Source organism: Hoplias malabaricus, chromosome 1, assembly GCF_029633855.1.
Source record: "Hoplias malabaricus isolate fHopMal1 chromosome 1, fHopMal1.hap1, whole genome shotgun sequence".
Classification (NCBI taxonomy): Eukaryota; Metazoa; Chordata; class Actinopteri; order Characiformes; family Erythrinidae; genus Hoplias; species Hoplias malabaricus.
Genome location: NC_089800.1, coordinates 76,386,678 through 76,402,391, shown reverse-complemented (window position 1 = coordinate 76,402,391; position 15,714 = coordinate 76,386,678). Strand labels below are relative to the sequence as shown.

Below are 15,714 nucleotides of genomic sequence, written 5' to 3'. Positions count from 1 at the left end.
TTATGAGTATGTATTATGTCCTGTTCGCGCTTCAGCATAGTCAGGCCTTAATCTTCTCCTCCTCTTGGACATCTGTGCCCTGCCACACCCGGCTCTGCTCCGTGCTTTAACCATTATTCAGTGTGTCAGACAACGGAAAGCCTAACCAACCCAGATGAGTCACTCATGCTCACGTCTGCTGTCCTCTCCCTTCATCCTTTTATCTGAATGTTTAAGAGATTTTCACTACAACACCGCTCTTTGGTCCTTTGTCCTCTTTCCACTTCCTCATACATATTGTATGTAACAGTGCTGTGTCAGAATATTCCGGGAGTATTTTATGGGGTAAGTAATGTACCGTCTAGAAATGCAGTCCAGAAATACAGCAAAAACAGAGACTTTAAAGCATGTACAGCCTAAAGTACTGAATAACTAGAAAATAGACAACCGGGTTGTCTCTGACTTTGAATGTTACTGTGTAAACTGTTATACTACCCATTAGAACAGAAGGGATTCCATGCAGTAATAGCCTAAATAAACAGATGCATACAAGAACTGTTTTACAGCACAGAACCAATAGGCGATACAGCACAAGGTTGTGTACATTCCATTGTTTACAGACTGAAAGAAATTACCCACTTGACTGTATATTGTATTGTTTGGTAGAAAATAGCTCAGAGCATGTAGCAGAGAAAAGTATTATTTTCATTGTCAAGGTTCTCATTAGTATTGTAAACTCTTTGAAACTATGACTTTTGGAAAGGCAAAGGCTCTAGCAAAATACAGCATATGATCTCACCGACGAGAACGAGACCCGGGTCAAAGCTGATTAGACATTCATTTATTCATTCATTTACTGTAACCCCTTCGTCGTGTTCAGGGTCACAGAATGCCCAGAGCGCACACTGAATCTTTTGGTGCAAGGTAGGAACACATCCTGGACCAAGTGCCGATCCATCACAACGTTTCACACACTCACCCAGTCGCTCTCACACTCACACCTCTGGACAATTTCACACACTTACCCAGTCACCTGTGTGAGTGACAGGCCGAGTATGTAATGCCCTGCTGGTGTTCCCTTTTTGCACCCAGTGATTCCAGGCATGATCCAGATCCACCATAACCTTGATTAGGATTCACTGGTTACAGAAGATTAATTATTTCACATCTTGTGGTATCACAAAACAGCATTAGCACAGAGTTTGACGGAAAGGGGGGTGTTTGGCAATGGGTGGGCTGGATTTTTGTTTTCCATTTCATAATATGGGGGGCAGCATCTCCTTGCATCCATGCTTAGTTCACTAACCTACTCCAGAGAGGAGAGGCTGCTCTACTCTCAATTCCTCATGATGCTGATGATGCTGGACGGGGGAGGGGGTCGCCATGGCAACAGTGACGTCGTTCCCCTTGCTCTAATTGGAGGAAACCCCGTGTGTTCGCGGTCGCGGCCTTCGGGCCGATCGAACATGAGGTTTCGGTCCCGCCCCCTGGCCCACCTCCGCTGGACGCGTATTGGCGGATATTTTGAACACTAACGGTGAGGGGCGGGGGCTGTGCGGTGTGATTGGCTGGAGGGTGACGTAAGGCGACGCCCTTCAGCAACACTTTCGGTTGATGGTGACTAATGTATTTTCTGATCATCTCGAGTCTCCGAGCGTAAGGAGGGTCATCGCTGCAGAGCGGATATCATCGCTTCTCTCGGAGGTTAGAACTGTTTATCACCTTCTGTCTAACTCTCAGGGTTTTGGGGCTGTTATTATACGGTTATCTGGCTCGAGTCGGGTAAGTGGGTTAATGCAGGTCTGCAATCTGCTTCATTAACGTTCACGTTTACCTCAACAATGAATCGAAGGAGGCTGCTCGAGCCATACACATAGACAAATAACGTTAAACATATATTCTGGTAACTTTACGCTAACGCTACTAACGGTCTGAGCACGAGAATAATGAAAATATAAAGCATTAACGTCGCGTAAATGTTGCTGATTAGCTGGCATTATACATATACAAACTTGGCCAAATAAAACCGTTAATGTCCTGGGAGGCTAGCTACTTGTTTAACTGTAAACCGGGGGGTGGTCAACGAGGCTGCACTTTCGCTCACCTTTCGTTTCATATCCGAACTTTCCATTCCACCTTAAGACACGCACCATTTAATGTGGAGGTGAAATTTCGAATACCACCCAAATTTGAGCTTTGTGTAAGCGGTAACATTGAGGTAAACTAATAAACTACTTCGGGTGGTAAAATCAACTTGAGCTGGTTCTGTTTAACTCGGATACTTTGAATGAAACCTTGGTTGAATTGGATTTCAGAGAACATGTTTTCTGGCACGATATAATTTAGGCTTTAACTGAATTTTCAAAAATGCACACCTTTTTATTTTAAGCCTAATTTTCTTCAAACTACACCAAAAGTCTTGTTTGTTAAACCACCTTCTGATTGTTTGAATTAATGACTTTATTCATTGTTGTCAATCTCCGGCACAAAGATTTGGAGCCAAAGTCTCGCCCCACAAGTTGACAGGTTTAATTTCTTAGGTTTATGACATCAGAAACCCCTGCTGCCCGATTCTGCACATTCTGAGACTGTCTTGGGAATGCTGCAGTTTCAAAGTGGAATTGTTCAGACTATTTCTAGGGCTGAAAGATTAATCATTTGTATCAAAACTTAGTATAGACTACACTCTCAGAAGAAAGGTATGGTGGAGGTACATTATTGGTCACTAAAGGTACAACAGTGCTGTTCCTTAAAGGTACTTTCCATTCTCTTTTCCAAAAGGAGAGGTTAATATCTGTAGAATTTTTTTATAGAACTGTGATAAATAACAACATAATATAAGTCTTGGAGATGAAGTGGGGTGTATAAAATCAGCACAGCTTTAAAATGTACAATTAATATGGAATAAGGTAAAATTGTGCTCCCTAAATAAAGTTACTGAAATGTACCCTTAAGGGTACCACCACAGTGACCATTTTATCTTAAGTTTTATGCAGTGATATTTAGCTCCTATGAAATGGAGGTACCCTGTCCTTAGTACATGGAAACCCCAACTAAATTAATTAATTCATTCATTGTCTGTAAGCTTATCCCATTCAGAGGCACGGTGGTTATGGAGCCTACCCGGAATCACTGGGCGTAAGACGGGACTCCAACTAAATGATTCACTAAATTAAGGCCAGATCTTGTTATTCTTGGTTTTGAAAAAACACTTTAACTTTATTTTATAAAAAAAATATTTCAGTTTAAATTGCAATCACAATTATGGTTGGAAAAGTTGCAATCTCATATTTTCCCCAAATCGTTCAGCCTTATTACACTGACAGAAAAATGCAGTACTTCATTTTGGTGCATTTTGTTTGCACTTACACATCCAGTCATATGTCCCTTGTATTAAGTATTTTGATATTATTTTCTTGTCACATTGCCCACCCCAAGTTGTAGCAACAGTAGCTTGGAGTATACCAACATGGCCCAATGCAGAAATCACTCTTCAGAGCTGAAGGGTGTAGGCCCTGGCAAACCTATTGACTCAAATGATAGTATCACTTGTCTTAAAAAAACCCACTGAATAAGCAGGGGCCGACTTGGGAAGTTTATCCAAGCCCCAGATCTAAACCTGGTTTTGGAATGTGCAGCATAACATATTGATTCGCAGTATGTGCAAGGGGTAGGCACTAGGGGTGGATGGTGAGTGAACAAGTAAACAACATGCATAGCATTATCTATGTTTAGGTGGTATCAGTTCAAATTTTACCATGTGCCAACTACACCACCCTTCAGTATAACTGTCTTCTTATATGATTTTTTTTTTTTTTAAATCTGTGTTCAGAACCAAAGTGACTAATAGCAACATTTTCCTTGTTTCCTCAGCTTCTTAGTTGGCCAGGACCAGACCAAACTGTTGATAAAACAACTGTCACATTTCTGGTCTCCTAAACGCCATACAGGCTTTTGTGGCCCATAGACTTCTGCTGTGATAAGCACACGTAAATTAAAGAAAAAGAAAAGAAAGCAAACACAGAATGGATAAAGCACAGCTTATTCAGAAGGCCAAACTGGCAGAGCAAGCTGAGCGTTATGACGATATGGTGGCTTGCATGAAGCAGGTGACTGAGGCTGGGACTGAACTGTCAAACGAGGAGAGGAACCTGCTGTCCGTTGCTTACAAGAATGTCGTTGGTGCCAGAAGATCGGCCTGGAGGGTAATATCCAGCATTGAGCAGAAGACTGAGAACAGCGATGAGAAACTTAAGATGGTCAAAGAATACCGGGAGAAAGTGGAGTCGGAACTCAATGATATCTGCAAAGATGTATTGGTAGGTATTTTATATATTAACAGAACCAAACACTCATTCTTTTACAACAATTTGATTTTGCAGAGCAGCATTTTGACCTGCTATTTTTCCCCCTCCTTACCCTGCCTGCATGGACATGTCTTACACAAAGTGTCCTCTTTTTTGTGACGTAAGAGCAGCCTAGTTTTTCTTCTCACTTGAGAGTAATGACTAAATTAAGTGGAGCTTGTCCTTTCTTGCCATAAGGGAGTCATTTTGTATATTTAGTGATGTAAGCCTTTTTTATTGGTTGAATGCTGGTAATACAAGTCTTAAATAAATAAATATATAACATTCCAAAACAAGTACAGGGTGCACTTCCACATGGAACATTATACTGCTGACATTCAGATTGATTGTTTTGAGAGGGTTCAAATAGCATGCTCCAGGTTTCTTGTATACTGTTCTATTTTTATGATCACTTCCCCAAGATGGGAAGTGACTACCTATATTGGGCTAGAGCTATAGGAAATGCATATTGTTTTCTGGAAGGCTGCTTATCTAATGCTGACAGAAGGAAACTATACATGGTTAAAGTCCTCTGTTTTTTTTTTTTGGGTGTGTTCAGATGAGAGGTGTGGAGTTGAGCAACAATGACAAGTTGGATGTTGGAATATGCCATGTGTTCCATGATTTCTCGTATTTTTTTTGTGGTTCAGATAGTTTTGCTCAGTATATGAGAGGAATTGCTGTGGCCTGTAGTATGGTATGGTAGCACATGGTGGGAACTCCCCAGAGGTCAGGAGTGATCCAGGGAATGATCTTGTTTTTTCTACTGAACAAGAGTACAAGTTTGTATGATGTGTCGGATGTGTGAAAGGTATGTTTAACAAGATTCATCTTGCTGACTAGGGTCACTTTGACTCATTGGTGCTTGTAATATGAGTCATTTAGAAAATGGAAGTAGTCCTTGGCTATTCAAAGGTGAGTTGTAAATGATCTCTTTTCAGTCCTTGTTGTAACCTTTGGAAACCATTGGATAGCATGTCAGACATGGTCTATACTTTCTAGTCCTCACTGGGTTTTGAAGCGCTGAATTTGATCCCTATACTTCTGCATGATTTTTGTGAGGACTTTGTATGCTTGTATACTCCCTGGCCCCTCGTTTGAAGGGTGTGTCACTGAGTCATCTTCAGTGTCGGTTCTGGGAGCAAGCCAGTCCACACCCTCGTCCTGTCCAGACAATCTGCCGCATGCCTTCAGTTTTCGTCCGCCCTTAGAAGCCGGACAAAGAATGCTTCAGGGTTATGCGGTTAATGGTGCAGTGGTCCGTTATGTGCATTAGTAACTGACTGGTATGTCAGTATTTGAATGATTGTTGCCAATTATAGGAGCTTTTCCTTTGGATCAGTGGTTGTAGAATAGCAGTAGTTAGTTTTCAGCCCATAATCTTCTGATTTATAGCCAAAATCTCTATGGTCCACATTGATTGTGGAATTAAATTGCATCACGTGGTATGGTCAGTTGAGTAAAGCTGCTGGTTTAGGTAAAAATAAAAAATGTAATTACATATGGCTTCATTCTTTCTCTCTCTATGGGGACGAAATGTATGTTTGAGGACCAAAAGAGATTTTAAAAAGTATGTTCATTTACTAATGTATCCCCAATTCCAAAAAAGTTGGGATGCGGTGTAAAATGTAAATAAGAACATAATGCATTGCATTTGCCAAACTTTTTTTGTGTGTGTGTGTGAATTAACCCCACATTTCTTTCACTATATAACTTCCACGTATCAGTTGTTGAATTTGACACATTTTACCACTTTGTGAAAAATAATATCTCATTTAGAACATTGCAGCAACACATCTTAAAAAGGGTGGGACAGGGGCAACAACACATTGGAAATTAAGTGGGACTAATAAAAACTGCTGGAGGAGCAATTTGTAACTAAATTTGCACACTCAAAACAAGGGGTAGGAGTATCTTGTTCCTGGGAACTGAGTTTCAAGCTGTAGTGTTTAAATCTTCCCCTATGAATCTCTGCTCTGCTGCCAGTCTGCGGTGATATCAGAGATGTGCTGCTGGACGACGCTAACATAAATTTAGGGCATCATATCCTTCAAAAACCCCATATTATCACCCACTACTAACTCTGATATGACCCTGGAGCTTATTCTGTGGGGTTTTTTTTCCCGGAACCTTCCAGTTCCACCTTAAATATTGCAGCAGCCACTTTTTGCTGGAATGCAATTGCTTCACCATTTAAGGTGTAACTGGAATACTACTAGTACTAGTGATGTTTCATTCCTGTTATGAAGTAAAGGGAAATGAGGCACTTAACCTAGAAGATAATATACAGGAGAAAATACTGACATTTGTGGCTTTATTTAGTCACTTGTGTTGCCAGCTTGCCGGTGATTCACAAGGAGTTCATAGCATTTTGTTTTAAGTGTATCCTTAAAATATCTGTTACAAGTGGTGTATAGCCCTGCCCCTTGGTCCTAAACCTCTTCCCGATCGAGAATTGAGGCGCTCTACCCTTGTGCATAATGAAGGGGTAGGGCTAAGGGGAGAAATGGGACTCTTGCTTTATAATTTTTTTTGACACCTTCTGGTGTGAGGTGGGGATGTAAAGCAAATTGGGACTGAAATGCAACAATGTCACGTCAGAACCAAGAACACAAATGCACCCTAAAATTTCTAACTTTGGCTTAGCACTGAGCCAGCTGCTCTCTGGACATGAACTCCCTGAGGCTGCAGTGTCCGTTTCTTCAGAATCTCATGAATGCTAAGAATGAAGGAAGGCTCATGGCAAACCTCCTGGACTCCTTTGTGCGAGATGGAACAGGCCTGAATATGCAGAACCCTTTTTTCCTCTGGAAGGACTTTGTGTAAATCTGGTTTGGCACCTTAGGACATAGCTAATGGTGAACATTTCTTAAGATGTTTTTAGAACACTAACAGAGAAATGGTAATCGGTCAGTTAATTGTAGGCAACTCGGTTGCAGTTACTTGAGTGCACTTGGTGCATTTCAGTATTGCTCATGGATGCATAGATGGCACTTTTGGTATTTCTTGGGCTGTGGTGGTCATTGCTACTTATGATCTCCACCTTTTGTTGTCTTTGTTATAGATTTTTTTATGTGGTTTGACACACACTTTCAGGCATTGTTACATTGAGGCCTTTATATATACACAGTTCCCTGGAGTCCTGATTAAGTGTTTGTGAAATTTTTCACCCTGTCTAAACGGCACTGTTCAGAACGACTGGTTTCAGGGCCTGGTCTATTGAATGACAATGAGCTATACATTGCTGGTCCCAAAGCAAACACCACCCTCTGATATTGTTTTAACTGATACTAAATATTCTCCACTTTCATTTTGACATTTTTGCCTCAGTTCTATTCTATTCTATTTTTTGGCTCTGCTTTTTGCTTGGCTTGATGATTTCTCCTCACTTGTTGTTTTTTACACAGGTAAAGTGCAGTGATTAGAGAGACCCAGGCCCTGTCTACTTGGAACCAGATATTTTAAAAAGAAATTAATAAATAAAACACAGAAAACTGCATTCCAGGCCATTTACATCCAAGGTGTTTGAAAACGCTGTTGTTAGTGGTGTCATGTTTATGGCCAAAATGCATTTTTTCTGAAACAGTTTGCCTGTTTCTGGCTGAAATGTAAATCACTCTTCATTCCCTATAAATAGAGTATAAATACAGCTAGTCCAGTCTGTGGTCAGAGGTCTGATAAGAGCATTTTTTAAAAATTATATTTCTGCTTTGTGTAAGACATTTAAACTTTGCTGAATACTTCACATAACCCCCAAGTTTAGTATTAAGCAAAAACAACATCAATAAATCAACATGTTCCCTGAGGATTTAAAGCTTTAGTAATGCAGCTAAATCAAATCAACGAGATTGAAAGATGTGGACTATGACACTAGGATATCTCCAATGTTCTACACTTGATGGGTAATATTTTCCCACCTCTTGAAGTAAAGAGGAGGAGGGGAGATCTGAAGCAGATTTTCGTGTTAAGCAGACTGCAGGCATGGTTTGAATTTACTCTGTGCAGTGGTGTATAGTTTTTAAGGGCATCTGGTGTAAAAACTGTGCCAGATCGATGATGCGGATCTTGGTTGATCCGCTGTGGTGACCCCTGATGGGAGGGAGCAGCCGAAGGAGGAAGTGGTGGTGTATAGTTCTGTAGATCTAGGGTAAAAGCTGGGTCAGCTCCTCAGGAGAACTGTGAGTGCCAAGAGCATAAAACACAACTATAGTAATGTCCATCTGTTCTCTAATGTGTTTTACATAATCATATTCATACAGTCAATACACAACCTTGAAGTTAATTTGAGTACATTTTAGTGGTGATCCTTGTCTGTATGATACTTTGGATTAATTTATTTCAATGCTGTATCTTTTCTGCAGGAGCTGCTGGACAAATATTTAATTGAAAATTCGTCAGTTTTTGAAAGCAAGGTCTTCTACCTGAAGATGAAGGGGGATTACTACAGATATCTTGCTGAAGTCGCCTCTGGAGAGGACAAGGATAGTAAGAGAACAAGCCTTTTCTTGTTGTTTATAATGTAGTTTTATCAGCTTTTCACATCCCCATGTTTGGTTGTGGGGCTAGATCACCTACCGTAACCAAACATCTAACCTGATTTCCCTAAATGCAGTGAAGGCACAGACAGCTCCAGTCACACTCCAGTGACCCTCTTCTTTTTCGTGGCCATTTGAACAGCTGCTATGGCTTAGTCTAAAAGCGATGGCGGAGAACTAGAGGATTTAAAACAAAACACAAGTCGTTTTTTCCATAGAATTACAGCTTCAGAATCATTGGGATGATTCACAGACCTGTAATGGGGAGAATAGAGCCTCTGGCGGAATAGGACCGGAAACCTCTGGCGAGGACTGCGTAACACCTTGGGGCACATGTCACACACACCAACAACTGAGGAAGCGAGGAAGTCTAAAGGCTGTATCTTAAAGCCATACATTGTGCACTTCACAGATAATAAAACTAAACTACACTCAGACACTCAGTGCACAAGTTTTACAGGAAGACGTAAAGCTTCTAACTGAATAGAAATTGTCTTATGATCCAACACGAACACGAGTGTGAGTACATTCTTTTTATTTAGCCAGAGAGTGACTGACCGAGTGAGTGGCTTGATTTCCTTGTTTTTCTCTCTCTCTCTTTCTTTCCTCCTGCCTGGCTTAGTCCACTCATTTATCTCATAAAGTTGTTGATGCTGGAATATGGAGATATTTCATTATCTGAGCTGTGAGCCGCATGCTATAATTTTCTCAATTAAAGCTTGTGTCCGAGCTTCATTTTGTTTGGTGGCAACACCTTCCCTGAAACCTTTACTCAGCAAATTAAGAGATTCTAATTCAAATATCATAAAAAATGATTCTGAAATGTTTGGTTCCTTTTTAACCAGTTTGTCATGCATACAAATCTTCATTTATTTGTTTTATCTCGCTTACTAAAAAAAGCAAGGAAATACTAGCATATTAACTCGATTTAATTCAGTTATTGTGTCTGTTTGCTTACTTTAGGACTGGGTAAAATTTGCTTTCTGGCAGTAGTCCTCTAAACAAGCCATGCAGCACACAAATAGATATATAACAGCAACAGAATGGAAATTGTAGCAACATCATACAGTGACCAGTCTCAGCCACAGACTCTCCACCCACATGAAGATGGATAGACTGATATATTTAGTGTGGTAACCTTGCCACACTGTCAGGTTTCTGCCAGTTGCTTTCTGACTGGCTATCGAAACTTCTGCATAATTGATTTGTACTTGTCTTTGAACTGGTGGAACATCTGTGGCTGATAGTACCTCCTCCTATATGTCATGGCAGAATAGGAAGCTTGAGGTCATTTTTGTAGTAGGTGGTTCTTTTTAATGTGATCTGATGCATTTAAATGAATTCTGTTTTCTGTTAACCACAATCCTAAACTACTCGTTTTCTTTGCTTCTCAGAAGACATACGTAATTCTGAAGAGGCGTACCAAAATGCATTCGATATCAGCAAGACAGAGATGCAGCCGACACACCCCATCCGCCTGGGCTTGGCCCTCAACTTCTCTGTGTTCTTCTATGAGATCCTGAACAACCCAGAAAAGGCCTGCTCCCTTGCCAAAAATGTATGCCCCACTCAGCCATAAGAGAACAAAAATCTCCTCTGTCACTGTCATTTCAGAGATCATTAAAGGGTGTGCTTGGTTTGCAGGCATTTGATGAAGCCATAGCAGAACTTGATACACTGAATGAAGAGTCTTACAAAGACAGCACCCTCATCATGCAGCTGCTAAGAGATAACCTCACAGTGAGTGTGGTTTATCTGTTGTTCTCTTTTCTGTATGTGTATGGTCTATTTCTCAAAATCCTCTACTTGTTAAAAGAATGTTGACTTTTGGATGTCACAGAAAATAGTGTTTCTGTGAATCGTTGCTATGTTGACAGAACAGTGAATTGGTACCCTCTCCATTGTGTGTTCTTGCCTTGTACCCTGTGAATCCAGGATTTTTAGTTTGTGGCAAGTGCTATATATATATATAGATATATAGATAGATGGATAGATAGATGGATGGATGGATAGATAGAGATTTGAACTGAGCATTGAATTACATGATGATGAAAATAATAATATATTATTTTTATATAGCGTTTTTCAATGACTCAAAGATGCCTGCAATAGTCAAGACAGAACATTTGTATACAGATACAGTACCCAAAATATTAACAGACAGTACAGAACGAGCATGAAAAGTTTAGGTACGAGGAATATTATAAGTGTGTTTTCCCCTTGTCTGCGTGGGTTTCCTCCGGGTGCTCCAGTTTCCTCCTACAGTCCAAAAACACACAGGTGAATTGGCGACTAAAATTGCCCATAAGTCTGAGTGTGTCGCCCTGTGAAGGACTGGCACCCCCTCCATGGTGTGTTCCTGCCTTGCACCCAGTGACTCCGGGTAGGCTCCTGACCCACCGCAACCCTGAACTGGATAAGTGCTTACAGACAATGAATGAATATTATAAGCAAGGGAGAAGAGATTTTTTTTGTGGTTTGATTTGAGTATAGAGAGAGTTGGAGAATGTTGGACCTGTGTGGGAAGAGAGTTCCAGAGTTGTGGAGCAGACCTAGAGAAAGCACGATCACCATAGCTGTGGAGGCTGGAGGGAGGGAAAGTAAGCAGGAAGACCTGAGAGTGCGCGTGGGTTTGCAGTGTTTTGAACCATCTGAAGTCTGTGGACAGAGGAAGTGCTGATCCCATAGAGAAGAGAGTTGCAGTAGTCCCAGTGGCTGGACGTGAAGGCATGAATAAGCATTTCAGCGGCAGATTGAGAATGAGATGACGTTTTAATTATAGAACTGATGTGAGCGCTAAGTGAAGAAGTTGAGTCGAACCCAGATTATGAGCCAGGGAAGAAGGAGATACACTTGAATCATCAATAGAGAGAGAAAGGGAACCAGTGTTTTTTGAGAGTTGGTTCAGTCTTGTCACTATTTAACATGAGAACGCTGTGATCCATCCATTTCCTGATTTCTGATAAACAGGTTTTTAACTGGTCAAGAGGTGGGTTTTTAATGGATTTAGGACTAAAATAATTCTGGATATCATCCACATAGCAGTGAAAGTCCAGATTAAAATGACACAAGATGTATCCAAGGGGAGGCATTTACACAAGGAAGATCAATATAGATCGTAATGTTTAACTATGTCTGTTGATTAACATGTTTTTTTCTTCTTATCTTCCTCTAGTTATGGACATCTGACAATACAGCAGATGAGGGAGAGGGAGGCGAAGGCAAAGAAAACTAAGGCTCTTGAAGAAGGGGAAAAGGAAACCTTTTTACACATCTTCATTCCTAATTACTCTACCTTATTTCTTCTAGTAAAGAAAAAAACAACCCATCATTCAAGAGCTGTTAATGGAAAAACACAAAATCCAATCATTTAGTCTTTTCACAGTGCAGCTTTTGTATGAGGAAAGATATTGATTTAGGTGGGAGACCTACCATTTCTTGGTTTGTGTCCGGCCTGTGCCGTCTCTGCTGTAGAAAATTATGATAATTATTATTATTATTATTTTTTTTTAAACATACTAATTTAGTTCAAAAGAAAAGGAGAAATAAGACAACACAATTTAAAGAAGCAATTGATTTTTTTTTTCCAGTTGATAAGTTTATGACTTGTTGCAGGGATATTTAAGACTTAGATGACAGTTCTCTCACACACATACTGTTCTCATATAGCCTATATGTCACATTTCACGATTGTCTATTACACCGTGTTATGGGTCATGCCACTAAAATTCACGATTAGTCCTACTACTAATCCTAAGTCAACTCTCAAGGCGGCCACCTAAGGGAAAGTGACGTACAGTTAAACCAATATGACTTTTTCTTGTGTGTAGTTTGTGGGTACCATCAGGTAAAGTGTTTGCTCAGTGTGTTTGGTTTAATATTTACACTCTCATTTTCATAGTGCCGTTAACATTGGTGTGGTCAATTTAGCTTGTGTCCATTTTTAATGGGGAAGAATCAAATGCACTAATTAGGGTGTAATGTGAATTGAACTGAGAATTAGAACTTTCTTAAAGTAGAGTATTGAGGATAGAGTATAGAGCAGTTATTTGTAGAGATACTTTTAACTTTGACACTCCTGTTGAGTTTGTTTCTAAAACCGGCAGCACCCAATCTCCCAGTACCTGGGCTTGTTCAGCAGGGCATAATACCGCACAACACTTAGAACCAGATTTTATAGTTGGTGCTTGCTTATTTAGTGATGTATGTGAGCATGTGCGACCTGTTGCTAGTATCTCTGCTGCGTTTCACTACTGAACATTGCCAAATTGACTGACGTCTCACAGTTCAGTGAATTTACTTTTCAGTTTTTTTTTTTTTGGTATTATTCCTTTGAGAGGTGCTTGAATTCAAAGCTCACATCCCACTGTGCTTAAAATACATGTCGATTAAAACATGAATTGTGCAGGAAGTGGAAACCACAGTTTGGCACTTAGAAGATTAAATTAACTGAGGTGATTGGAATAAGGTTTGACTAATGCATGTCCTTGTTTAAGTACACACCAGAATGGGAATCAGTCTACATGCCAAGATCAGGGGGCAGTTTCAGTACTTTTCATTGCCGTTTTGTGCACGTGTGAGGGTGTGTGGTTGTCCAGTGAGTGTCGGAATAGATTTGGACCACTTATTGTGTTTTGGCTAATCACCAGTTGTAGTCTCCAAAGCCTTGTGGACATGTTTTACTCCCTGTGTAACACTTCTGTAACATGAATAAAAAATTACATTTTATAAACCAAACTGACCTGATGTTTGTTTGAAGCTGATTCTCATTGTTGTAAAATGTTTAAATGCAACTTCTTTATGTGCACTCTTATTATATTGTCAACTTTAATAAATTAGTATCAGTTTACAGAAGTTAGTATTTTGATCTCATTACCAAGTTAAAGGGTATTTTGTCAGCGCCACCTTCTGGGCGTTTTGTGAATAGTTGAGATTCGGATTCACTGTAACATCTCCATTATTTGTATATCAGCCTTTATAGACAGCGTACTCCAACTGTACCTCAGGGGGGAAGTTAATAAATGACCAAACAAACATCTAAAATGCTGTGAAATTAAATAATCTCCACACATTCCTTCACCACTTGCCTGTAGCTCATAAGCCCCCACTCAAAATCAACTGGATGCAACTAGTGCACAATTTAAGGTCAAACAGAAAATTCAAATGAATCGATTGCTTATCCTTTGTATCCTGGATGTGTACTCTGAATTTATTAACCTTGAATAACAACAGTGAAAACGTGTTCTTGAAAATACATGAGTTCAATTCAAGAGCAATTATATTCAGATGCAAAATATTCAGAGGTGGAAATCTGAAGACTTAAATTCAAGTGCACAAAAAATCAGTGCTACAAATTCAAAGGTAATATTTCAAAGTCTGATGAGACAGATTTGCATCCATAGAAACTGCTCTGCCATGGGGCTAACTGCATATTTCACACGATACATCTAGCATATAAACAATGCCACAGATTTTAAAAAGTTTAAACTCTTAGTTTTTACAGGAGTGTGTCTTTACATAATTACTAAATAAAAATCATTTTGTGCATTACAATGTTATTTATTTGTTCATTTTTTAGTAATGGCAACGATAGGCCTAGATGTCACAATAATACTGATTTAGCGTTCAGTATGACATTTGCATATTTGCAGACTTTAACATTTTTTAACAATGTCTTAGTTGCTCTTTAAGTGGTTGCTTGTATATTATCCATGGCATAAAATGGTTTTAAGGCTACAATATTTATAGCAATTATTTCTGGGGAGGGCGGCACGGTGGCCTGGAGGTTGTGGGTTCGATTCGCGTGGGTTTCCTCCGGGTGCTCCGGTTTCCTCCCACAGTCCAAATACACACGTTGGTAGGTGGACTGGCGACTCAAAAGTGTCCGTAGGTGTCCGTGTGTCCGTGTGTGTGTGTGTGAAGGCTTGCCTTGTGAAGGACTGGCGCCCCCTCCAGGGTGTATTCCCGCCTTGCGCCCAATGATTCCAGGTAGGCTCTGGATCCACCGCGACCCTGAACTGGATAAGGGTTACAGATAATGAACGAATGAATGAATGATATTTCTGGGGAAATATCTACCACAATATATATATATGTCTGTGTACTTCTGCAGTGTGCTGCTTGGCTGAAATATTCTGAAGTACTTGCTACTATTAATGTGTTCTGCTTAGTGGAGCGGACATTTCCACTGTGTGAGACGCATTGAAGTTCCTCTTTTCCACGCCACAGATCTGGTTTTCACATGTGGTCAGCTTCAAACTGACTAATGAATATGTTCCTCATATCGTAACCTTAAAACAATATAAACTATTGCCTCCAGTCTAATGATACACAATGATACCGTACCAAATCTTTTATATCCTTGAGCAAATTCTGTCCGTTTAAGTTTTATCATCGTTTATTTGTTTCAACATCAAGTTGTTTTAAAACGGAACATCTTCTGTATTAGAAGGCTGTGTTTTGACTTGGCTTTCTATTGGGAGAAAATCGAAGACCATGTTTTTGTGTGATTTTGTTTTAAATTTTGAACCTTGCTTAAAAGTCACATGAACCTGATGCAGTATTTAAACTGTTTCTTATGTGTTTGGCCAGAGGAGTTATAGCTATATCTCATAATTACGGCATACTATGAGATCTCATAAGATCTTATTATCTCATAATAATGTCTTACAGTAATAATTCCTTACAATCCCATTATTATAACTTACTACCTCTTAGAAACTCATAATTTTGTTACTGTCGAATAATTATGACATTGTATCTCACATGACTTACTGTGTCATAATTCTGACTTAGAATGTCTAAATAATTACTGTTTTATAACTAAGACTTAGTATCTCATAACATAGGCTGAC

General features: G+C 39.8%; 1 protein-coding gene across 1 annotated transcript; it reads left to right on the top strand.

Annotated features, from left to right (window-relative positions):
• Nucleotides 1-1,542: 1,542 nt before the first annotated feature.
• Nucleotides 1,543-13,597, top strand: ywhaqb (tyrosine 3-monooxygenase/tryptophan 5-monooxygenase activation protein, theta polypeptide b). The gene is made up of 6 exons (XM_066673603.1): nt 1,543-1,683; nt 3,853-4,298; nt 8,687-8,810; nt 10,255-10,418; nt 10,505-10,600; nt 12,036-13,597. The coding sequence occupies exons 2-6, from the start codon at nt 4,005-4,007 to the stop codon at nt 12,093-12,095; spliced, it is 738 nt and encodes a 245-aa protein (XP_066529700.1). The 5' UTR covers nt 1,543-1,683; nt 3,853-4,004; the 3' UTR covers nt 12,096-13,597.
• Nucleotides 13,598-15,714: the final 2,117 nt, after the last annotated feature.

Bases quoted from the DNA above. Each gene is read 5' to 3' on its own strand.
- ywhaqb (XM_066673603.1), top strand. From the start codon at position 4,005: ATGGATAAAGCACAGCTTATTCAGAAGGCCAAACTGGCAGAGCAAGCT. The intron at 8,811-10,254 runs GTAAGAGAACAA...TTTGCTTCTCAG, and splicing joins CTCTGGAGAGGACAAGGATA to AAGACATACGTAATTCTGAA. The intron at 10,601-12,035 runs GTGAGTGTGGTT...ATCTTCCTCTAG, and splicing joins TGCTAAGAGATAACCTCACA to TTATGGACATCTGACAATAC.